This window comes from Rattus rattus, chromosome 6 (assembly GCF_011064425.1).
Source record: "Rattus rattus isolate New Zealand chromosome 6, Rrattus_CSIRO_v1, whole genome shotgun sequence".
Lineage (NCBI taxonomy): Eukaryota > Metazoa > Chordata > Mammalia > Rodentia > Muridae > Rattus > Rattus rattus.
In genome coordinates, this window is record NC_046159.1 from 5,253,382 (window position 1) to 5,278,840 (window position 25,459).

At 45.7% G+C, this 25,459-nt stretch overlaps 1 protein-coding gene across 1 annotated transcript in view; it reads left to right on the plus strand.

Annotated features, from left to right (window-relative positions):
- Ccdc91 (coiled-coil domain containing 91) overlaps nt 1-25,459 on the plus strand; it is a 170,911-nt gene that overhangs the window by 116,333 nt on the left and 29,119 nt on the right. The window contains exons 9-11 of the mRNA XM_032905426.1: nt 9,824-9,916; nt 10,010-10,078; nt 11,464-11,640. Coding sequence (XP_032761317.1) covers nt 9,824-9,916; nt 10,010-10,078; nt 11,464-11,640 — 339 coding nt within the window. The remainder of the gene's footprint in view (nt 1-9,823; nt 9,917-10,009; nt 10,079-11,463; nt 11,641-25,459) is intronic.

Sequence of the window (25,459 nt, forward strand, 5' to 3'; positions counted from 1 at the left end):
CACCAACAATGGAAGGAGTGTTCCTCTTTCTCCACATTCCCGCCAACATGTGCTGTCACCTGAGGTTCTGATCTTAGCCATCTGACAGATAAAAGGTGGAATCTCAGAGTTGTTTTGATTTGCATTTTCCAAATGACTAAGGACTTTGAACATTTCTCTTAAGTGATTCTTGGCCATTCAAGATTCCTCTGTTCAGAAGGCTCTGTTTGGCTCTGTGCCCCATTTTTTAATTGTGTTGGTTGAATTGTTGGTGTTTAGCTTCTTAAATTACTTAAAATGTTGGACATTAGCCCTCTGTCAGATATAGGGTTGATGAGGATCCTTTCCCAGTCTGTAGGCTGCCATTTTGTCCTCTTGACAATGTCCTTTGCCTTACAGAAGCTTTTCAGTTTCCTGAGGTTCCATCTATCAGTTGTTGATCTCAGAGCCTGAGCCATTGGAGTTCTGTTCAGGAAATTGGCTCCAGCACCTGTGTGTTCAAGGGCATTTCCCACTTCCTCTCTGTGAGGTTTAGCTGGTACTTGGGCCTCTTTCACTTGGTGTTTCTTTCACTGACTGAGTGGGTTGTCTCCTCAGGCACTGGCTACTTTGTTTCTGGGCCTCTCTCTCCTGGCTCTGCAGGTGGTCTTGTTACTGCCCTCTCTGGAGTAGCCGGCTTGTCTTACTTGGTTGGTGGACTCGGCAGGACACTGCCCTGCCCCAGGCCTACACTGCCCTGCCCAGGCCTGGCAGAGCTCATTTCCCACGTCTCTACTTCAGTTACTTCCAGAGGGCAGTGTAAGAACTTGAGAAAATAAATATCAGTAAACAAGACAAAAGGAATTTAGTCAGAAAGCAAGCAAAACATAGACATGTATCCTGAAATAGATTCATTTTATTAAAAAAAAAAAAAAAGTGTGAGTGGCCTTTGCTTCCCCACAGCTGTGACTTCAGTGGATCAGAATGGCATGAAAGCAGATAAAAGGATATTTTCATTGCTCTGTTTCTCAGACAAAATGTGATTAGAAACTCGTGGCAGGTGGGATTGTATCACAGATAACTACTGTGCTGTTAGAAAATAGCTTTTAGTGTAACCGCATCACTGAGGACATTGATAATGGCTGAAAAGGAGAGGAAACATGAGGGCCCACAGAGGTTGAGCTGTTAGTTAAGCAATGGTCTTTCCAAGAGCACAGGAGGCTACTGCAACAGAGCTTCCCTCCAGCTTCAGAGTCCAGAAGGCAGGCGCTTGCAAGCAGGATCTGCAAGGCAGTGACAGAGAAATGCAGTATGGGAGAGGGGTGTGAGACTAAAGGAAGGGCGTCCATATGTAGATATAGCCATACTTCAAGAGATAAAAGGGTAAACACTCTGAAAGCTAGCATGATGTCAAACCGTCCCTAAATCCTAGGCTCAATCACTTGAGAGCTCTAATATTGTTCTGACACAGAAGCACTTGCTGCACTGCAGTGTAGCCTCGTCTGAGTCTCCAGTCCTCTTACACATCCACCCCTGCCAGCTCCATCTCTCCGCCTCTTCCCACCCTCCCAGCCTGTTCTATGGCTCTGTAGTGAACCCTATCCTTAGTGATGTCTACCCATAAGGCTCTCACATCATTATTTTAAAATGAAGCCTATTTCACTAATAAGACGTGTCTCCCATTTTCTCCTGAATGTATTGTTTGGGAAAAATGAGTTACCATCTTCCTAAAGCCAAACAAACCATAAAGATAAGTCAGGTTCATATTACGATGAAAGCCAGGACATGGCTCTCATGTTGTGAGAGGATAAAGTAGATGAACCTTCTGCTTGGCCTTTCTGGAGTTTCTCAGTGCATAGTCTCTATCCAAGTAAAAGCACATCCTTGGCAGTGGCTGCTGTCCTGTCAGAGCAGCAGTGGCAGGGCTGTGCAGGGGGGGCTTTGTCAGGGAGCTGGAGTAGGAAACTGGGAAGCATGACCTTTATCCTTAGGTTGACCTCAGTGCCCATGGCTACAGATAAAGAATGTCCAAAAGGGACGTTGTCCACGCTGGTGTTTGTAATCACGTCAGTAGATGCTGTAATGATGCTGTTCCTGGGGGAACATGAACAAATAATCTCTCACCACTGATAGCAAACCAGGGACAGACCCCAGCACCAGCCCTGATAACCGCCCAGACCCGATGACAGACCACAGACAGCACTGATACCACACAAACCAGGGACAGACCACAGACAGCACTGATACCACACAAACCCAGTGATAGACCACAGACAGCACTGATAACTACCCAAACCCAATGACAGACCACAGCAACAATACCACCCAAGGCCACTTAGTGAACCAGTGAGTTGGGTTATTTACAGGAATATGGGTGAGGAGTTACTTATAGGAGCAGAAATGACTCAAAGACAACTGCATCACCAAAGCCCACCCCAGCAGTGGTGGTAGTTTACAGATAGCTGAAATCTTGGACCACACTTCACAACTTAGAGGCAATTCAACAGTCTGAAGACTGTCCCTTTCAGACAGCTCAGGTAATCGGAGTATCTCTAAGAAGTTCAGTTCATCTGCCCCTCTCTCTTGGCCAGCTTTACAGTTTGTATAGGAAGGACTTAGTGCACCAAATGAGTTTCAGGGACTTCCTAAAACTTTTGAGTTGTGTACTGCTGAGCCTGAGAGCTTTGATGATGGATGGAATGTTTCACCTCCCTTTAGAACTCTAATACCTGTATCTAAAGAGCTTTCTTCCAAGATGTAAGTTTTTTTTTTTTTTTAATTTGAAAGGTTTATTCCAGAGAAAATTGTTGCACAACACTAGAGTGACCTCATTAAGCTGTTAAAAGAGGTTCACAACTCTAAGCACAGAGCTTTGCTAAGGAAGTGTATCTGGGCTGATGTGAGCCTTTGGAAGGACAGATGTGTTATGCTTGTCAGACTGCACTACAGTCAGGGTTCACACAAAACCCTGTGGGCAGAAACAGAGTGTGTGAGAAGGAGAATTAGCTGACTACGAGCAGCTGAATGACTCACATGTGGGAGGGAGTCAGCTGGGGCAGGGTCTGTGGGGGAATGTGCCTGTGTGTCCCGATTCTGCTCAGTGTTACATGAGTGGCTGGGGTAGAGAAGGCGCATTTCCACATTGTATACAACACCGTAAGCGTTTAAGAACCAGCATAGCAGCACTGTGTCTAAGGTGGATACTGGGGTCTCATCTGAAAACCTTCTACATCAGTACCAGATTAGAAGGAGCCAAACTCAGCGGTCTCATGTGCATGTGATAATCAGGCTTTAAACGTCATGTCTTAAGAGTTAAAACACTGGTGTAGTTTAAGGCTCCTGATCCATTAATTTAGTTCCTAAAAACTAATATAGAACAGTCACTGGCATTGAATGGGTGCCTGTGCGTACGGACATGTGGGGAAAAGGTCTTGCTTATTAGATTGTTCTAGAATTAGAGTTAAGCATGCTGAACCTGGAGACATTTCCACTCAACATGAAAATACAGTATCTCGGATGAACCTCAAATCACACTAGAATGCAGTTGGCCTCATGCATCCATTTTCATATTAAAAGGGCAATCTCAAAGCCCCCGGCCTACCGTGCCGACCTCGAGTGACAGCCAAAGAGGCAGTGGCTCTCCTCCCTGTGGAAGAATGAGAAGCTGGTCTGCTGGTGTCAGGGTCTTAAACATAGTGAGTGATGACATCAGGTATTCTCCAGGTTTGCTTCCATGGCTCTTGAAACAACTTTGGATCTTCACACCACGTTGTGCCTTCCCTAGTGGGGACCCTGGCTCCCCTGCTGTCACCTCAGCATCATTGCTCCTGAGTAAGAACATTGTCCTTTTTCAGGGCAAGTCTTCCCTCTAGACTGAAAGACAGAAAAAGGACACAGCATGTGATGGTGGCCATTCATTTCCCCCCTTGTACTGGGGAGTGTTTTGATGACCTCACTGTCTTTACCTCAACAATTCAGGAGTCCCACTATCTCTTCAGAAAAATGTATTTGTCAGAGTGTTCCTGTGGGCTAAGTTAAAACTTAACAGTAATTTATTATGATGTGCTTACTTGCACATCCAAAGAAACTTACAAAAAGTCAGGGAAATAAATAGCTCTGGGCTTTCATTTCCAGAAGTCGTCTCAGGAGGGGGCTTGTGCCCAGAGTCTCCATTTCTTTGGCTGGAGGTCCTGAGTGACAGCTGTCTTAGTAAAAGTCTATGTGCACAGATTCCCTGACAAACAAAGAAGTAGAAGTATTTGTTATTTTTGGTGCCTCGTAGTCCAGAATTCCTAAAATTGGTGTGATATGCTGAATTGCAGACTTGTCTGTATAATGTGTGGCTAACTTACTCTCACAACCTTCAACATGTGTGTCTTGTACTTTAAAACTAGGACATTGTGTCTCTAAGAAGCTAGCGTGTTATAGAATCGGACATAAAATGGGTCGTCTGTAGTAATAAATATGTGCTGGTGATGAAAGCAAACTGCAGTGGGCCACACATGACTTTTCCTGAGCGTGTGGGAAGACGTGACAGATAGGAGGTATCTCAATGGGACCTGAAGGACTGGGTGTTGACTGACAGAAAGTGAGCCCCTTGGGGTCTGCTGCAGTCTTCACACCAAGCTCGTCACCGTGGGCATTGTTCTGTGAGTGCTGATAGAACCACACAGTCTTGCAGTAGCCACTTAAATGAAAATACTGTGACACCAAAACACCCTTTAATGACTTTATAGGTCATCTGCACATAGGTTTGGAGAGAGATCAAGAAACACCTTCCACTGAGATTGAGAGGCCCTTTTCTAATATGAATTATGTCACTGTGCATGGCACCTTTTATTCTAAGCCAGGAACACTCTCGAGCTTACAAAATTGAATTAGTTACTTTGAGTATCTTAAAGAATTTGAGGCCAGCAGTAGAATGTTTCCCCTGTCAGATGTTTTAAACTGTGGTGTAGTGGCTTGCTCTGTATATGTCGGTTGCTGTCCTGCACTTCAGGATGAACTCCCTTGTGAGCAGTGGCTGTCCAAGCTTCTCTTTCCACTTGACTGGCAGGCTTTGTTCTAAGGACTGTTTTTAGGTTATAGCAGCTGCAGTGTTCCCATCTTCCTGGTGCTCCCACTCACACACAACTTCTACATAGTCTGTTTTCCTAGTAGCACCTCATAACACAGCTCATGACCCTCCCAGTGCCCCCCCCAAGCGTATAGTTCCCCTCAGTGCTTACTCTCAGAAGGGCACATTCAAAAAGTGGATTCTGGTTACTTGGAAGTTTTAGTTATTCAGAACAGCACTGCACACACATGTGTCCAGAGTTTGCATGGACGTCAGTGTTAAACTCCTTTAGATGAGTCCCAAGGAGGCTGATTGCTGGTCCTTATGAGGATCCATGTCTGGCTTTGTAAGATGTTGCCCAGTGATCTGCAACAGGGCTCCTGCTGTTTTACAAACTCAGTCTACCTTAAAGTATTCCTTTGAGACTTAAAATTCTAGCTGGCTTAGGGATATTGCTATGCAAAATATTAAAGTGTGGAGTTGTGAGATAGAGGAGCATGAGAAACAAGGGGCCACTGCCAGGTAGTTTCTGACAATGCTTTCCTGGAAGTGAGAATCACAGCACTATATGCTCTCAAGGAGAGCGCAAGCTGATGGCTGAAAAATGCCGTATGGAGTAAAGCCATTGCCTTGACTGCTGTGTCTGTCCTCCTGCCCTCCCTGGCAGTCATCAGGTGAATGTTCATGACTTTCAAAATTCATATTGCCACAAAATTCTGAGAAGGGCAGTACTGGGGCAGGTCCTGGAGGGTGGGCTCAGTACCTCAAGGAGTGGCCATGAGAACCCAGCCTTGGAGGTGTCACAGTGAGACCAGGGAATTTCTGCAGACTGCATGCATATGACAGGAAGTTTCTGCTGGACATGACCTCCGTGTCCTGTAGTATTGTCACACCCATGCGAACGGAATGCTGCGAGGATATGAGATAGTTGCTGTTGGGCTCTGTACATCTGAGGATCAGTGCTCTCGATCTGCTGGTCACTGCTGTGAGAGCCTGCTGTGCCGTGTTTACACAGATAGAGTAGGGTTTTCAAGAGCTGTTTCATTTAGGTGTTGAGACAGAAAGACTCTGCTTAAATTTCGGGTTGTGTCAAAACCTTTGTTTAAGTGAACCAGCTGTCTAAGGTGGAGGCCTGTGTGGAAGTGCCTCTGCTGCTGGTCCTCTAGTGCCTGCTGGTACTGTCCATCCGGCCTCTGTGCTGCCAGTCTCCCAGTGTTTCATTTCTTCACTTGGTAAATCAAAGCCCTGCTTAAATTGGAGCCGCTGTTTGCTGATGTTCCTCGGAGCTTGTTAGGAATGTAGCTATTGGTTGAGTAGATCTGCTACTTGTGTGCCTTGATTTTATTTGCAGGAAGACAGACGCATGTTGATGTTTCTGGTTTTGTGAAATCTCAGTTTATCTTCCAGAAGGTTTCTTTCCCAACAATACTTCACTCATTGGCCCATAAATGATTATCTGTGATTTATTTTATAGCTTATCAAGTTATCATGCATTTCCATTCACATCAAACAGAAGTAGCAATACTCTTCTAGATCCTTCTAGATTCCTTTGAGATCACTTGTTGTGCACAGGATAAGAGACTTGGAGAAAGTCAGACAGTTGTATAGGATATGCACCAGCACCTCCACCCCAAATACAGAAGACTTAACGGGAGGTTTCAGGTCTATAGTGTGTAGGTAAGCATGCCTGGCCACAGGCCACAAAGGTGGCTTAATCCAACTGTAGTAGAGAGGAGGTGCCATTGTGATCAGGTGGATCTGCTCCACACATGTCTTGTAACTTACATTCGTAGCCCAAGGAAGAAGAGGGTGTTGTGTTGGGTTGTGTTGGGTTTTGGTTTTGTTTGGTCTTGTCCACATTCAGGAATCAAGTAGGAACCACAGAACCTCAGTATTTAAATACGAGTCTGCGGGATCTGAGTGCTTTCTTTTGGGATGATTTCCAAAGAGATGAAGCATTCTAGTCCTGGATGCTTTGTGTTTCAAAAGATGGTTTTTGACAGCCTTGTACACAGCTTCTACTGCATAAAGTTAGAACTCATTTCTCCAATTGCAAAATTTTATAACTTTTATTTTTATATTTTCATGTAAAATATATAAAATCTTATTAAACTTTTTTATTAAACTTGCACTGTAGTTTTTAAGAAGTGATATATTATCTTATGTAAGCAAACTGTAACAAACCCCTCTTGGATGATGCTGGCTGGGATAGTTTCAGTTAATTTCTGTAATGTCTTTTATGGGGCTGTAAAGGCTAGTCCCATTAAGCAGAGCAGCTGGGGGAAGCCGCCACACATCAGCTGTTTCTCAGTGAGAAGCAAGGCCGCACTGCTGGCTCTGGCCTGTGGCCTTTGCAACCCACTGCTTGCACCTGCACACAGACATCCTTGGCCACCACCGCACTGCAAAGCCCTGCGAGTGACTGGATTCAACCTACTTTCAAACATTACCCCAAGCCAGCTTATAGATATCTGCAGAAGAGATAAAGATGTGTTTTTAAGACAGTTTGTGACTGTTTTATCAGTAGTAGAGGGGGTGAACACACTGAATATTTATACAAAAGAATTCTACTTAGTCAAAAAAAGGGAGAATCAATTCCTGATACGCATAGTTGACTTTAGTCTCTGTAAACATGCTGAGTTAAAATACTCCTCTGCTGCTCCTCCTCATCTTCCGTGAGTCAGACGGTGAACCAGATGGGAGGTCATTCTGTCTTACTTTAGATGAACAGCACAGGAATAAACAGGTGAAATTATTCTACTGTAGATGATTGCAGTGAGAAGACCTTCTGTGGAGTGTTAGTTATGTAGCTTTTCGTTGCTATAGGTAATTACTAATAGGGTAGAACTGATAGTTATAAACACAGTTATTAGATAGCTGCATTTTTTGGTAATGACTTTATAAAACTTGCAGAATTCATTAATACCTGAAAAGGGACCACCCTGGCTAAGGCTCAGGTTACACTCTGGGCAGCAGGCAAGTGTGGGACAGCACAGCCCTCGGCTGTAAGGTTCATTGTTGCCCCAGCTCACATAAAGCAGACATGTGCATAACCCAGGGAGGTTCCTGATTACTGTATCCTTGTACACTGTGAGTAAAGCGCTCCTTCAACGTCAGTGTCAGTCAGCGCTTATCCAGACAAGGCCAGGCCGTGTGCTCTGTACGACTGCTGTGGTGAGAAGCCGCCTTCTGGTGCATTTTCTCAACATGGCATTGCGTTTTAGTGCACACATCCTGTTGTGGTGTTCTCCTTGGCCTCTGAGGAAGCTGGGCTCCCATGTCACTCACTGATTTCCACTCATCGGGTCTGCGTTTTCTTGCGATTGGTTGTTTTTTCCCTAGAAATGTTGTTTATTGGATTATGTTTATTAAACCTTTGTAAGCCTAAGCTGATTGGTTTTCATGTCAAGAGAATTACACTTACCTTTCCTTCATGCTCATGTCTGTGATATATATGTATATGTACATTGTCATGGGTATGGGTATATGTATATGAATGTACATATGTGTGTGTGTGTGTACAGGCTAGGGATAGCTGTCAGGTGTCTCTCTCTTCCATTCTCCATCTCATATTTGGAGGCAAGGCCTCATTCAAACCCGGAAGTTTCCGGCTGGGCTGGTCTAGCTAGCCTGCTTGCCTCTGGGCTCTCCTGCCCCTGACTCCTGAGTACTGGGATCGCAGGTGTGTCCTCTCCAGCACTTACAGAGGCACAGGCGCTCCAAACTCAAGTCCTCACACTTGCATGCACTCTACTGGTGCACCATCTTCCTTCTAGCTTCTTATTTATCAGTTTTAATATGTTTGCCCCAGGTGGGACCTTTGCATGTATCTCAAATGGGGCTTTTTCATGCTGAGTGGGGACCTTATATGCAGTAGGCAAGCATTCTGCTGTGGAGCTAAACCCGCACCCCTTTTTCTTGCTTTGTTAAATTTTGAGACAGGGATGTCTGTGTACAGAGGCAGGCATTGAACTGGGCACGTTCCTGCTCAGACTTGAGACCTGGATTCCTGTGTGTAGTTAATGATTGGATGATGTCTGTGACCATGCACGTGTGTGGAGCGTGACAGCTAAGGCTTCTGTGTGGTCACCTGGCCTTGGCAGACTCACACGATACTGTAACTTTTCACCTGTATTGCAGTTAGACTGGACTTGCCTTTCAGGGGAAACTACTTTTTTTTTTTTTTTTTTTTGCTTTTCAGAAATGAGATGGGAAATACATTTGTAATTAGAGAATAACAGATGACCCCACCCAGGACCATGGTCACTCTTTTGAGGCTCTAAAAGCAGAGGATGATTAGAAACCTCCTTTCAGATAACACACTTGTCAGTGATGGATGTGGTGCAGCTCCGTGGGTGTGGAATGGGCTCTGCACACTTGATGTTCCTTCGAGTTCACGGGTCACATGTTAGAAACTGGTGAGATCTTAGAGTGAGAAAAACGGATCTTCTGTCTCCCACAGAGGTTAGGTGGACACCCAGAATGTGTGTCTACGCCACGGGCTGCTGCCCAGCGGTTTAGGAGACCTCTCTCCAAGTGGGGCTCTGTGCACACATTTCATGTTACAGTTGATTTGTCGGTGTGAGGTCATCGCGTATAAGCCAGAGCTTGAGCCACGTGCTCAGCTGAAACTGAGAGGGCAGCAGGGTCCCGGGCACGGCTTGAGATGTGCCAGCTCCGGTGTTCTGTACCCTCCACACTCACTTTGCCAATGCCCATGTTTCCTTCCATTCTTGCTGTTCCTTCCCTGCTTTCCTTGCCGGTGGGATTTCAGAACCACAGTCACAGCTCAGGTGTCTTTCCTTGTAGCATCAGAGGCTCCTGGAAGTGCTGGACACCGAGAAGGAACTGCTAAAAGAGAAGATCCAGGAAGCTTTGACACAGCAGACACAGGAGCAGAAGGTAAGGCTTTGTGTACCTGCCAGGGCTGGGGGGGGGGACGGACTTCTGCTCCCTTCCCTGCCGGCATCCTCCCTGCTGTCTTCTCATTCGCAGGAAACACTGGGAAAGTGCCTACAGGAGGAAATGCAGAAGAACAAAGAAACCCTGGAGTCGGCTGTGAAGGTAGGTGTGCCTGTCCAGGCCATGAGGCTATGCCCCGGCCATAATGCCATGTGCTTGCTCTGTGGAACTGCATCCCATCTCATTAACAGAGTCATTGAACACTACTTTGTTCCAGAATTCCATTTTTCTTCACTTTTTTATGACCATTCATATTCCTGTCGATTCATATTCTATAACGTGTTGGCAACTGGAAGGCTTTGCAACACAGATTATTAGTTACTTCTTTAAAACCCATTGCGTTAGGCCACTGATAACCACCTCCAGCGCAGGGTGGAGATCACCAGAGAGACAGGAAGACAGAAATAAACAGACAGCTTGTGACTTGAAAGTAGGTTCTGTAAGCATCACATTCGGTTTTTGAATAGCATACGTAATCTCACTTTGTGGAGGCTGGCGATCCAGAACTATTGTGATTTTTATCTTTTCCCTATGAAGCCGACAGTTGGGTAAAAATATGATACACACCAGCAAGGCAATGATTAATTATTCTGACCATGTAAAGTTGTATATCCACATTCAAATGTTTTTCAGTAATAACTCACCTTAGAATTGAGCTTTGAGAAGTGGCTAGTCTTCTGAACTGAGTTGTGATCTGAGTGTGTAGCTAAGAAAGATGTGGGGGGACTGTGGCTTAAGTGTGTCCTTCTAGGAAATGGCAGGGAGCAGGAGGCTGACCCAGGAGAGTGTTGGTAAGGGCTTGTGAGCCTGAAATGAGGGACAAATGAATTGCCAAAGAGGGGCCAGAAACCAAAATCACAAGTGTAGAAGTGGTTCTAATTCAACTCCTCTGTTAGGATGCATGCCAAGTTCTGAGTGAGGAGAGAGGCAGGAAGAGGAGAAGGTGTAGCTGTTTCCTTGAATGGAGACTGGGGTAGACTGAGTAAAGGTAACGGATGGGAAATTCCTCTTTGCCTTCCAGGATGTAGGGAGGTTGGTGATGGGATGGTTACCGTGGATGAGTATGAAGAGGCCTGTTAGGTCACACGGAGATGTGCAAACTCAAGAAGGGCAGCCTGGTGAATCAGTACTTTCCAGACACCAACTGTTTAGAAATCATGCATCAGTTTCTGGGGTCTTTGAAAATTCAGGAAAAGAATTGTGCTATAACAGACCTGAAAGACATGTTTTAGTAGCTTGTATTTCCCTCATCACAACTCATTTAAAACCTGTGTTTGGTGACTCCTGCCTTATGCTGAGGCTTGATTGGTCTCAGGCAGAAATGTCAGGGGCAAGGATGAAATCCTGCTTTAAAATGATGGAGTGCCCTGTGCCTTTATTTAATATACCTAAAACCAGCGATGATGGGACTAACTGTGAGGGTTGAATCTCGTGGCTGGAGTTTGGCCTTTCTGTTAATGCTTCTGCTTCCACCATTTTGTTTGAAGCTTGAGAAAGAAGCAATGAAAGATGTCATCACTAAAGCAGTGGAAGAAGAGAGGGAAAATCTGGAGAAAGTTCACGCCGAAGAAAGAGAAATGTGGAAGACAGAACATGCAAGAGATCAGGAGAGGGTAGCAGAGGCCATCCAGGCCGCTGTGCAGGAGCAGCAGAGGATGAGTCAGGTGAGCAGCTCCCCCAGAAGCCTGGTTCCTGTGGTGCTGACCTTCCCAGGGGAAGACACTTGCCGTGACACCTGATGTGAGGTCAATGTAGTATACGGTCAGTTCACATCACAGTGTTTCTATTCTGACCTACTCTCTTTAAATGCATAAATAATTTTTCTAGTACCAAGCATCCTATGACATATTTTGCCTTTTCCCTCTATTTCAGAAGGATAAGAATCCATGTTTCCATTTTAACATTCTGTGTTAGGCTTCCCCCATTCATTCTTCGTTCTTTTTCTTCCCCTCCCACCTTTCACACATACACACATGCTTGCATACAGAATGGGTGCACACTCACATGGTAAATAATGTATTTGGTTAGAACAGTGAGACTCAAACAAATTATGTCTGAGTTACATACATGTGCACCTTGGGTTGGCAGCAGTGGCTAGCACAACCTCACATGTGTCCCCACGGTCCCACGAGAGGAAAACCTCAGTGAGCCAGCTTGTGCCCTACAGAACAGCTTCTGCCCACTAATCTTCCCAAGCTTCATCTGCACAGTTGAGCTTGCCTGCTGTGTTCACCATGACCCAGGCCTGTGGGCAGAAGGACTTGAATGGCCGTCCTTTGTACAAATATAAAACAGCAAAGGTAACCTTCACGGAAGCCTGTTTTCAGTGCTGGTTGCCATAGCACAACACATATGCCTTATACTTTAAAACTAAAGCCCCTCTGAAGCTGGGCATGGTCCTGCCCACCTGTAATCCTAGCTCTCAGGAAATAGAGGCAAGAAGAACAGCAGTTGAAGACTGGCTTCAGTGATATAGCAAGTTTGAGTCCAGCCTGGGCTACAAAGAACATTAACTCAAACAAAACAAAGCATGAACAGCAGGAAATGTGTCACCTGTAAGTTAAAAATGAACTGAAGATTCTTAGAAACATAAGGTTTTGGTAGAAGCTATATGAGTGGAAACTTTTTTGGTTGCACCAGGCAGGGAGCACTGGGTAGGGAGCACTGGGCAGGGAGTGGCCATAAGGGAGCAGTGTGAGTGAACTGGCCTATCAGATATGCTCATTGTCATTGTAAACAGCTCTCATTTACACATGTTGACTTCAGCATAATCGTCAACTGCTACCCTTCTGCTTAAAGCCTACACTCCTGCTCAAGGAAACTGAAAATGGCCTTTGTGGGAAGTTCTGTGAAGCTCACACCTCCCTGGCTATTGAAGATAATCATTAAGTAGCCACAGTCAAACTCACACCCTACTCCATTGTAGCTGATGTGACTGCCTGCTTCTCCCTCCTGCCTCTTTGATTTCTTTAGATACAGTAGTAGAAAAACAGTAACCCAGCCTTTTCAAAGGAGATGGAGAAGCTAACTAAGGTATCCTGTCAAGTGTTGGTCACATCAGTTGCCATGCTTAGTGGTCATGCCAAGTGGTCAGTGGGCAGGAGACAATAAAGCTGTGGAGGTGTGAGGAGCTCGCTGTGAACAGGAGAGTGTTTCCGAGGAGACCGAGGCAGAGACATGCTTGGTTTAGTTGGAACAGTGATATTTGAGAATAAGCAGATTAGGAGAACGGTAGAGCAGGCACAATCTAGAACTGTCCTGTCCTTCCTTGGATTGATACATAGTATCAGCAACTGACAGAGTCCTGGGATCGATACATAGTACCAACATGTGACAGAGTCCTGGGTTCGATACATAGTATCAGCATGTGACAGAGTCCTGGGATCAATACATAGTATCAGCATGTGACAGAGTCCTGGGATCGATACATAGTACCAGCATGTGACAGAGTCCTGGGTTTGATACATAGTATCAGCATGTGACAGAACATATAGAGCCAGACTGCCCTATGCATATCCAGTCTCTATCCCTGGAAGGGGCCTAGGAAGTCTGAGAATTTATTAAAATTACACAAAAATGCACACTTGTGCAGATTTTTCTGCAACGACAACTTTTATTCTTAGAAGAATTTTAATTAGGAACTTTAAAAACTATTGCAATTGGCTTCCCATCGCCTTCTGAACTTTGTATGTAAAATCTATTGCAAATTGATTAAATACTTAAATTATAAATTATATGTATCTAAAAAAGAATTAGGCAAATATTAGCATTCTTTGAAAGGAAGACCCTAAGCAGGCCTATTAGAGTGGTGGATTAAGTGTAACTTAAATAGCTTCATAAAAGGAGGAAAAATTTAGCAAAAATTATCAAAGTCATATTTTTCCAAGTTTCCGTTACTATCCGTGTTTATTCAAAAAAATAGTTAAATACTACTAAACTAGCTTCATAAAATGTTAACCATCTCTGTGCTCATTCCTGTCTGCCTAGCTGCAAGTTTGGACAGGGTATTAGATATGAAACCCAATCTCAGGGCCCACTGAAGAGGTGCAGCGTTTGCAGCCTCGCAGATGCTTCATGCCTGTGGATCATTTCTGTTACCAGCTCTGCCACTTCTTGGAAAACCTGCAGTTTGTCTCTATTCATTTTAGTGCTTTTATTAATTCTTTGAGAATTTCATACATGAATACTTTCGTCATATCCCCAGTCCTGTCACTAGCTTCTACCTGATCCCTGCTGCCCTAGTGGACTATCTCTATGTCTAAGATGTTTGTCAGTGCCAGAAAATGGTGATCATTATCATCTCAGCTGCAGAAATGCCCGTTGGGGCAAAGTAGGGGCTGGTAAAAACTGAAAAGGAAAGATCTGGGGAAAAACTCATTTTCCATAAACGGCTTTGAAAAGTTCTGCCTTCCTGAGGGTCATGCACATCCCAAGAAGGGCCAGTGAACCAACTCACCTGGCTGAGATTCAGGATGTAAAGACTAAGATACAGAGTTCTAATGACTGTGTCCAGGTTGCCCCAGCAACAGAACCTTCTAGAAAAGGGTGGCAAACTGAGTGGCTCCAGAGAGAAATCTGTGTTCTCCAGCCACAGTAGATCACTTAAGTTCAGTGGTTCACAAGAGAAACAAAATCTGTGCCCTCCCGGAGCAGACCACTCATCATCTAAAGCACTAATAAGAAACTTTACTAACGACATAGGAATACCACAGGCTTTGTAGAATTAATCTTGGGGAATTACATTATCTCGTGAGATATCCCAAACAAACAAACTATATTTTATCTGTCACAGCGGGGAATTAATTCAGAGGGACAGAAAAGATCTGTTTCTGAAGCTGCTTTGTATTATTTTAAATGTGTGTTGTTTAGAAACTAAAAATAATATTCAAAGAAACAGGAAAATATAGTCCATACATAGGCAGAAAATTAGTAAGTAAACCCTAGTAATGGCTTAAAAGACTTAAGACTTTACTCTGCACCACAAGGAGCTCAGAGATGGTTTTCTGGATATAAGCTTCTGTCTTCTATATCACGAGTGCCTGGGCCGCTCTAAAATCACAGTCCTTTTGAAGGCTGAATGTGAACTTTGAGAATGATGCCTTCCACTCTCAATATGCAGAGCATGTGTACCACAGCTGTGCCGGACTCCCCGCTGCTCCTGTGAGTGCTGACACCCAGATTGCTGTCCCCACCTTTACTTCCTCTCAGAACCTGTATTGATTCCTGTGTTCACACCTTGACTGACCTTCCTTGAGATCTTTATATCTGACCTCTGCCCACCCCGGTATCTCCTAGGAGGTTCAAGTAGTGTCTCGCTCACCAATGTGTCCCAGAAAAAGTCACGTCCTAAGACAAGTCAGGAACTGAAGTCTCCTTTAGTTGACCCTAGATGAGTGGCCGTCTGACCTCATAGATCCTGTGTGGTCACCGCAGTACCGTGGTTGGTTGGTTGGTTGGTTGTTTTGAAGGATCGGGTATCATGTAGAGGTTTCATGTCAAAATTTCTCTGTGTGTCTGTCTTATGCGGCAGCCATTCACTGGCACAGACGTGTCCTAATACCGATCAGTGTCCCCGGGTTCCTGCTGTTCACAGCTCTACCTGTTTCTTCAGTTCTACCTTAGCTCTTGCTCTGCCTCCTCTGTGAGTCGCCAGGCTTTATCTGACAGCTGCTGCTTTCTCTCAGTCCTTCTGTTGGTGTGTGCTGACCTGGGAGCCGCCTTAGAGATGATCTTGAGGCTCATCTATGCTGATCATCCTATGCTCCCGACGGCACTGTACCCAGTTCCTGTTCCTTGGCCTGTCTTCCTACGATACCATCCTTGCAGGGTGAGGTGGGGCCTCCTTGGAGTCAGTGATGCAGCTCACCTTTCACAGACCTAATGGCCATTCCTACCGGTCCCATATTCTCTGTCAGATAAGTCAACCATTTCCATTTCAGTAGAATGGGTTTCAGATTTGTTTTGTCCCTTTGTCTGGGACTGGGTTCTGTGTTTATTTTTCTTCATATTTTCACTTTGTGTTTATGCATTAGCAAAACCAGCTACCTCCCCCATTCTTCCTCAGTCATTAGCCTGGTCTGAGATAAGCAGAGCCTCTGAGAACCTCCATGATGTGTGTCCTGTCAGCTCTCAACTGTCTGGCGTGTTTGTCTCTCACTTCATTGACACACACACACACACACACACACACACACACACACACACCCACCCATAGAGTAGAGGCTAGCCCCACAGGCAGCCCTGTAAAGGTGAAGCTTTAATGTAACTCTTCTGCTGCCTTGAAAAAACCATGAAGTTCTGTCCCTGGGCAAAGCTGGGACAGCGCCTGTGCTCACGTGATGTCCTTTGTTCTTAGCCATTTCAGGTCTCAAGAGCACCCTTTGTCCTGTCCCATCTTGTCACAGGTGAGACAGATCCCAGTGCCATGGGCACCCACAAAGAGATCAGCAGGGCGATCCACCATCTCTCCCCTCAGTAGAATTTTTTTTTTTTTTGAACAAAGAGCTGGATGTGACCCTGTCCAGGGGCTTTGATCTGCCTGGGTTTGAGCTCACACAGGGAACATCTAAGTGTCTGTGGCTTCTCAGGAGGGGTGTCCGTGCCCGTGAGGCTGTTGGCTCAGTGCATTCACAGGAAGAGGTACCAAAGTTTCCTTCTCTACTATTTGCGGCATTATCTCATGTGACCGTAGTTAGATGTTTTCCCTCAAATTCTCAATAGAAAGGAAAAAGTAAATTAATAGATTTATTTGGTAAAATCACTATTATACATATAAAACACCGGCTATAAGGAAACTGGACATTTAGACAATGGGTGTGCAGTGCCTGCCCCTGAAGAACAGACTCTCTGGAAGATTCTGTCTGTGACCTCCTGGTATTGAGCTCAGAGTTCTATTGTTTAAGAGACAGGTTCTCATGCAGAGAGCTGGAATCACACTCACTGAATAGCTACGGATGGCCTTGAACCCCTGTCCTCCTGCCTCTTGTCTCCTGAGTGCTGGGATTCTAGGTCCATCTGCCACATCTGGCCTTAGACCAAATTTTTTAATAAATTTGTAGGCATCGCCTTATGAATTAATTACACTCCCCAGAGGGAAAAAAAAGGCAATGAGTTATTATAAACTGCCCTAAATTTTTCCTAGGAGTTTAATTAATTTTTCTGAATGAGTAATGTGGTTAGGCCAGGAACATAATTTATAAATAGACTTCCCGTTGGTTTATTAGTGATAGGAATCTGAAATCTTCCCCCTACTTCCTGTTCCTACCCTGGAGCACCGTAGCTATGCATTTTAAATTTATCACTAATGTCCTTGTTCTCCTTGGGAAAGTCCCTCAAATATGAAGTATTACAAAAGTTGATGAGACATTGTTATATCGTACAACACAGAGAACAGTGGTGGTCTTCACGTTCAGGATTACTTGGGGAGTTTTATTCTCTATGATTTTATAGTCTATTCTAGACAAAGAAGCCACTGTAAGGATTCGAAGGAGGAGGAGAGGAATGGCTTCTGTAGGAAGTAGAAGTCTTGTGAGGAGCTGGCTGTGGTCGTGCTGACATGATCATTGCCTGTCACAGCCCTGGACCATCACCTCCAGTGAGAGGCAGCCACCATCTGGTCAGTTGCTGCTGTGTCTGACTTGACTTAGGAGGAAGGCACTGCCATCGCTCCCATGCACCCTCCTTATGTGGCTTCCTGTCTGTGCATGTGGAGGCTGGGGATCAACCATATTATTTCCTGGTATTGCTAACCACCCCCCTTCAAGATGGACTTTTCTCTGGAATCTGGGCTCTCTGAGTAGGCCTGGAATAACTGCAGGAACCCCAGAGACACCTGTCTGTCCCCACATGCTGAGATTTAAGCATGCATTGCTACGCTCAGATCCTTACTTGGGTTCTGCAGGTGGAACCTCTGTACCTCAGATCCTCAGGCTTACTGAGCTGTCACTCCAGCCCTACCCTGCCTGTCCACCACGAAGTGACAGAGCTTCTATAGCTCATCCTTGTGGGCACCTGACCTCATTAGGTTCAGGCTTCCTGTCTCAAGAGGTCTTAAAGTTTGCCCACCCCACCCCACCCCCACTTCTCCACCTCAAGGTTTCCATCTTCATATCAAATGCACATTCACCTCAGACGGGAATAGATAACTGTATAAGGAAACCCTTAGCTGGACACTGTCTTCTCACTGCTCGCCTACCCTTTCTTCTGAGCAGCGACCACATGGAGTCACTTGTAAAGTAGCTTTGGGTACACAGAGCTGGCCACAGTAGGCTGGTCCATTGACCCTTGTGAAGTATAAGCACAGTTGAGAAGGAAGCGTGGTATACATGCTGACTTTAACGTGGTGTTATGAGCTGTGAGGGGGAAGAAAAGCATTACAACTGTATGTTTGCCAGTCACCGGTGGAGAAGTCCGCAGACACAGGAAGGAAGCCAGAGTTGGGGAATTAATATTCAGGTTATATGGCGCCATTCAGAAAGTCCTGAGGAGAGAGCTGTGACAGAGGTTAGACAGTGGCTGCCAGGGCCGTTGCCAGGGCCATGAGAGCTCCTGTCAGGCGATAATTAAACCAAAGTGTGGTGGTGGTTACATTGGCCAGACCTATCAATCATCAGAGCCATTTCCTAGAATATTGTGGTTTTAAGAACAAATTCCTATTGCAATAAATTTTTGAGAAAGCGTCAGGTTTTGTTGAGATTGAGAGTCTGCTTTGTATTAAGTGAGGGATGCCTGTGATAATCTATAGATAATCCTAGAGAAGAGGTTAGGGAGCTGGAGACACAGGCCTGTTACATCGTGCTCTCAAGACACCTGTGCACCCATGGCTGCTGACCATACTGTCACAAGGAAGTAGAATTAACCCTGACGTCCATCAGCAGATGACGGGTGATGGAAATGTATGGGAACACAGCGGCCTTTGACTCATCTGCACAGATGAAATTGGCAGGAAAACAGATGGGTCCAGAAAGTAGTAGATTAGCTGAGGAGACCTAAACTCAGGCCAGACGAAACCCCAAAGAGGCAAGTGCTCACATTCTTGTTATGTCTGGATCCTAGATCATTCTGTTAATATAGATGTGTGGGATGGACAGGAGGAAATGTGGCTAAAACCTGAAAAGTGAGTAGAGGTGACATGAGGTACAAAGCTGCTGAGAGGACTGAGGGATGGGCAGAAAGGTGAGGGGAGTGGGCGGGGCATGGGAGTGGGCGGGGCATGGGGTGGCACAAGTGGATAGGGAAGGAGAAACTAAAACAAGTTCTGCTTGGAAGTAGCCAGGTAATACCTTTGATATGTCAAAACTTATTTATTACTCTAGTTTTAAACTTTTTTAAATGAAAATTTTCATTTTAATTCTTGAGAGAAGTACTGGTCTAAAGTCGGGTGCCTCCTTAGGGTGCTGTGGAGTGGATAAGGCACAGATGCTGTTGAGAGCAAACTAAAGACTCTCTGGACAGGGCTCTGTGACTTCTTTATGGAGTGTCGTCTTCTAACTATAAATAACGGTTTGTTTCAGACTGTCTGGTAGTGGAGGTGACTGTGACCGTACACTTGGGCTCACATGGGATGACACTAGGCCGTGTTGGGATGCAGTGCTACACCCATCCAGCTGGATGCTCGGAGTTTCCAGTGTGCACAGCTGAGCAGCAGAGGCCAGTGCTGGCTCTGTCAACCCCCTTAGCAGTACAGGGCAGTAGGGCAGTCCCCGGAGAATGGCCCCAAACTTCGTATGGCCCAGCCATTCATAGAAACAGGAGACCTAAAAGTGACCCATGTTGAGGGCCATTAACACCTTCTCTTGGCTGCTGAGTCCAGCAGAAACAAGAGAAGGGTAGAAGATGGCAGAATCAGCCTCAGGTAAGCAAACCTGAGTGCTGGACACCCGAGAAGGGAAGGGCAAGAAGCCACCTGCCCAGGTTGTAGGCGCCCTGTGCTCACCTGGGACCTGGGGAGACAGAAGCACACAAACAGGAAGCACACCTACCATTGTGTTAGGGGTTATCACAGAGTATATCCTTTGGAGATATTGAAGGGAAGATTTGTAACCCTGGCTTATTTTCACGTCCTTGCTGAAGGAGGGGAAGTGTGTTTGTGACAGACACCAGGCTACACAGAAGACAGGGCCATTAGCTTTGGTGTTGTTGCAGAGTGCTGTAAGGATTCTGTGTACTTAGACCCCGAAGCACCATGGCCACTGTAGACTGTTCGCGATGGCTCGTAACCAAGCACAGGCCTGTGCTTTCTCAGAAGCCACGGGTGTTATAATCAGGGCCTAAGTTTTCTTGAAGAAATTGAACATTGCTACCTGACCGATCTTGAAAAGGAAACGATATTTCTGTACAAGCTTCCCAAGCAAGGTATTCTCCCAACCCCAAACCTCGTCTGCGCTGGTGTCTTGGGTTTTGATTCATTCATTTATTTTGTAGTTTTACTGAAGCCTTTGATAGGAGCTTCATTTGTAACAGACAAAGTTAAGTGACATTCTTTGTTGTCAAGAGTGTAGCATCCAGAAAGAAACCTTAGCCCTCGTCCGCCTCTGTGGATGCTGCCTGTTTCATTCACAGAGAAAACCATATTTCACCGTAGGCATGCAGGTTAGGATTTATCCCAGATTGCCTGTCTGCCAGCCCCATTTCCACACACCTTTTTCTTCTTTTTTAGGCTAATGCCCTTTCTTTTTTTTTTTTTTTATTGGACATTTTTTATTTACATTTCAAATATCCCCTCTCCCCGTTTTCTGTCCACAAGCCCCCATCCCGTCCCCCTCCCCCTTCTATTAGGGTGTTCCCCCACCCATCCACCCACCCCCTCCTGCCTTCCAACCCTGACATTGCTCCACGCTGCAGGGGGTGGGGGGGTCAAGCCTTGGCAGTACAAAGGACTTCTCCCATTGGTGCCCAACAAGGCCATCCTCCATTACATATGCAGCTGGAGCCATGGGTCAGTCCATGTGTCCTCTTTGGGTGGTGGTTTAGTCCCTGTGAGCTCTGGTTGGTTGGTATTGTTGTTCTTATGGGGTTGCAAACCTCTTCAGCTTCCTCAATCGTTTCTCCAACTCCTCCAATGGGGATCCCACTCTCAGTTCAAAGGTTGGCTGTGAGCGTCTGCCTCTGCACTTGTCTCCACATTTCTTTAATCATTGCAGCATCTTCTTCGTTGTGACTGAAAGTGTGAGCTCCTCTCCTGCTGTGGTTGTACTCATCTACAGTCCCAGCATTGGGGAAATAGGGGCCAAAGGGCAGGGGTTCAAAGCCATCCTCTAGTACATGACACTCAAAAGTCAAGAGCAAAGTAGATGATAACTAAGTCAATAAGAATAGAATATTATTTTGTACCTATAGTTCCCTCTAACCTATCATCGGCTTCTTTCAAATTTCCATTTGTGTGCATGAGTGTTACGTTTTTCATGTATGTTAGTGACCCCTGTGAACTGCCTATGGTAGTTAGATGAGGGCATCGAATCCCCTGCACTGGAGTCATAGATAGTGTGAACTGCTGTGTGGCTGCTGGGAATTGAACCAGGGGGATTAAGCAAGTGGTTTCCAAGATCAGCTGTAGAGGCAAACATGGACAGTGAGGGCTCCACTCTCTAGGCTCCAGGTGCAACAGGAGCCCTTGGTAATCGCCCTAGATGTCATCACATTACCAGTGTCCTGAGGGCTTGAATGAGGCCAAGTTAGAACGTAATGACTGCTGACTAGAGCTGAGCACCCTTGGTCACATTCAGAGATAGCCCTGAATATGACTCACCCAAACATGAGCATTTCAAATGCTTTCTGGAAATGGGTGGACAGTTAGCACCCAGGAGGATGGCCTCCTGACTTGTGGTCGCAGCTGACGTGGGGGAGGATGAACAAACAAGCATGGGAGAAAACAAACCTGGGAAAAACAGGTTGGGAAGAACTAACCTGGCACCGGGACGAGGATGAACCCCATCCTTCTCAGATCTGCATTGTGGCTGGAACTTGGGGTATAGCATTTACGTGTGTCCTTGTCCCAGCTTACATCTCAAGCAGAAAGGGACGTTAATGCAGTGAAAATTGAGGATGGTGTCATCGTGCCACACTTTATGCCTGTAGGAACTGTCCTGTCTGTGGCATTTCTTGTGTATCTGAAGTTGTGGAGACCTCTAGAGTCACACGTGCCCCTCCAGTGGGAAGAGTGTGCAGGAGAATCAGTGCTTCCCCCCCGCCTCAAAGCCCCAAGCCAGTGTGGGGATGCCAGAGAGTTTTCAGCTGTTAACCCACAGGGAGACTACGTAGAGGGAAGGCCTGGCTTCCAAACTGAACAAAAGCCTGAAAGAAAGAAGACAAAGGTCTGGGAAGCAGGGGCAGGAGCCCCGTAGAAATGTAGCTGTTCTCCTGAGGTAGAGTGGGCCTGCAAAGCTGAGCTGCTGTGCTGACTGTTGAGAAATCGGCCTCCCCGGTGACCCCCATCTCAGTTTTCATAAGGCTGAGGGCCATGGGAAGTGAAAGATAGAAGACCTAAGTACATTGTTGTAAGAAATGGCCCCAAGAAAGCAAGGTGTCCAGATTGCTGTGTTCTCAAGGCTTGGCCACACACTGCGGGTTCAGGCACGGGGTTGTCCCCTTCTTTAGCGTGCAGCGCTTTAAACACAGCAGCGTGCGACAAGTATGAACAGCGACGGCCGCTCATGAGCACCAAGAGGGAGAGAAGGATTGGGGGAGACAAGAAGTTATTAAAAGCTCCCCTCGACTCCTCAGAGCCGTGCACCAAACAAAGGAGAGTCTGTATTTCTTGTTAACATTTTTTTATTTTAATTTTATCGTATGGGTGTTTTGCCTGCATACATGTCTGTATATAAGTATGCCTGGCACCCCTGGAGGCCAGAGCAAAATGGCAGGTCCATGGAACTGGCTGCCGTGTCTATGCTGGGAATTGAACAGGGGTCCTCTGGAAGAGCAGCCAGTATTAACAGCTGAGCCATCTCTCTAGTCCAGGAGGCTGTATTTTTAAAGCAAAAGAATAAGAATACATATTAAAAATATTAAACTCGGGAGTCAGGAGTTGTAGATGTCTCCCAGGGAGGAGTATAAACATACAGAGGCAGCCAGTCTGGTCCCTCAGCCTGCCACCATCAGCAAACCCGTAAGCCCAAGTTCAGAAGCAGGCCTGAGATCCCTTCTTGTCCTTGAGACACCTTTGCTGGCTAGTGTGGCTGCCACCCCTCATCAAATAAGGCTCCATTTATACAGCACGTGGAGCCCATCCCGGAAAATCTGTAACTGGACCCCACAGCAGAGATCAGCAGATTGTGGGGAGCCCATCTCCAGTGGATACGTATGTATCACAGCTCCTGCAGTCAAGGCTCTGGCAACATCACGGAAGAGGGGCAGAAAGAGAGTAAGAACCAGAGTTCCAGGAGTCCTGATGTGAAAGAGTCTCTCCTAGAAAAGGCTGCATAAACAAGACCAAGACAATGGCACTATCAGTAAACATGCTGAATGGACGGTGGGGAAACCTCATGGGTCCCACCATGAGATGAAGAACCAAGGGCAGCTAATGACTTCTGGGGGAAGGAGAGATAGCACCTCTTAGAGATGGGCTCTGTTCCTGGATCTCCAGCGCAGAGAGGTCAGCCCTGAATCCATATCCACACAGACAAAAACACTCAGTATTGTAGTTATATGTGTCCATTTACCTACGTATAACACAGGTCTATGCACCGGTAATAAAGAAGCCGTCAACTTGGAAGTATGGAGAGATACAGAAGGATCATAAATGGTGCTCTAGAGAGGAAGAGAATGGCGATAGAATTATACTTGGAAATGTAAAAGTAGGAATGGTAGTTTAAAACCTAAAATAAGTCCATGCAGATACTGAAAAGAACCAGACAGTCCATCAAAAGACCCTGCAGCTTTATGGCACTCAGAGCAATCAAACTGGGAAGTTGTGATTCTGTAGTGATTTTTTTAAATTACTTTATTAAATCCAGAATTAAAATGTGCAGCCTTCTTGATTATTAAAGCTCATGTTTGGATCAGCCCATAGCTAGGTTCATAATGAAACTTTTGAGAAATGAAGAAAATATAGAAGTATTCTCTTAGACTCCTGACAGTGTGTCCAACCTGTAGTCTACAGGCCCCACTGCCCCAGAATAGATAGGATTTGAGCCCAATAAAAATTTACTTAAGTTTGATGTTTTTGCAGTTTTTTAAAAAACTCAAACTCATGATTCTTGAGAGTGAACTTCATTGCAGGGTGTGCAGGGTCAAAAAGTTGTAACTCTAGAGTGAGACTCAGCAGTGCATCAGTGAGGAGGTCCAGCCAGGTCAGATTCTCAGCAGTGTTTACAGCTACAGAAGGGTCCAGCCTAGAAATCCAGATCACCAGCTGTGTGATGAGGAAAAACAATGGCATTTTCAGACACAGCACACTTTCATGTCAGGAACCTTCAGGAGCAGTCTGCCAAAGACAAGGATCAGCCAGTTAGAAGCAGTTTGTGGACCTAGAGTCTCTAGAGACTCTGCTGAAAGAGATGCAGAGAATCCCAGGAATGTGCCTGAGGGAGAGCCCAGGTTATCAGCAGTGGCTAGCAAATCCAAGAAGTGCCTGGCGCCTTGGATGTTCCTGAGAAGGCGACAGACAAGTGAGAGAGAACTGTGAAGCCACATGGTGACCATAGATATACAGTTCCATAGCTAGTCCTAGATAGCCTCCAGCTTTTCACTCTTGGTTTTGAAAGTACATCTGGCTTTCCTGCAGAATGATGAATGAATGAATGAATGAATGAATGAATGATGGTTGATTGATTGATTGATTTTAAGCATCTTCCTTTCTAGAGGAAGACCACCAAAAGAATGCAAGCTGTCCTTGCCTTTGACGAACATCCTTTTAGGCCACCATAATTGTAGACATTCTTAGTGAACTCAGCGGCTGATCACAGACAGGTCCAAGAACCTGAAGAGCTAAGCCTTCCAGTTGCCTAGCATGGACTGACTTCCAGGCAGCTAGGAGTAGGGTCTTAAAGCCCATGCCCACAGTGACAACACCTACTCCAACAGGGTCACACCTTCTAATAGTGCCATCCCCTGGGCCAATCATATACAAACCATCACATCCCACTCCCCTGGACCCCATAGGCTTGTTCAAACATGAGTTTATACGGGCCATACCTAAACATAACATAATGCAAAATATATCCCACCTTCAAAGATCCCCATAGTCTATAGCCATCTCAACAATGTTAAAAGTCCACAGTTCAAAGTATCTTCTAAGAATCATCTGATCAACGTAAGTGTAATCCCCAAAGCAAAACAGGAAACCAGCTGGGCAAACTGCAAACTTTGTATCTCCTTGTTTGATTTCAAGGTGGTCATCAGAACTCCGACTCCTTTTTCATCTTTGTTGACTGCAACAAACTTCCTTCTCCTGGGTTGGTTCCACTCCCTGTCCGCAGCTTCTCTCACCAGATAGCCCACGGCATCTGGAACATCTTGTGGTCTCCAAGGCAGCTTCAGTGTTAC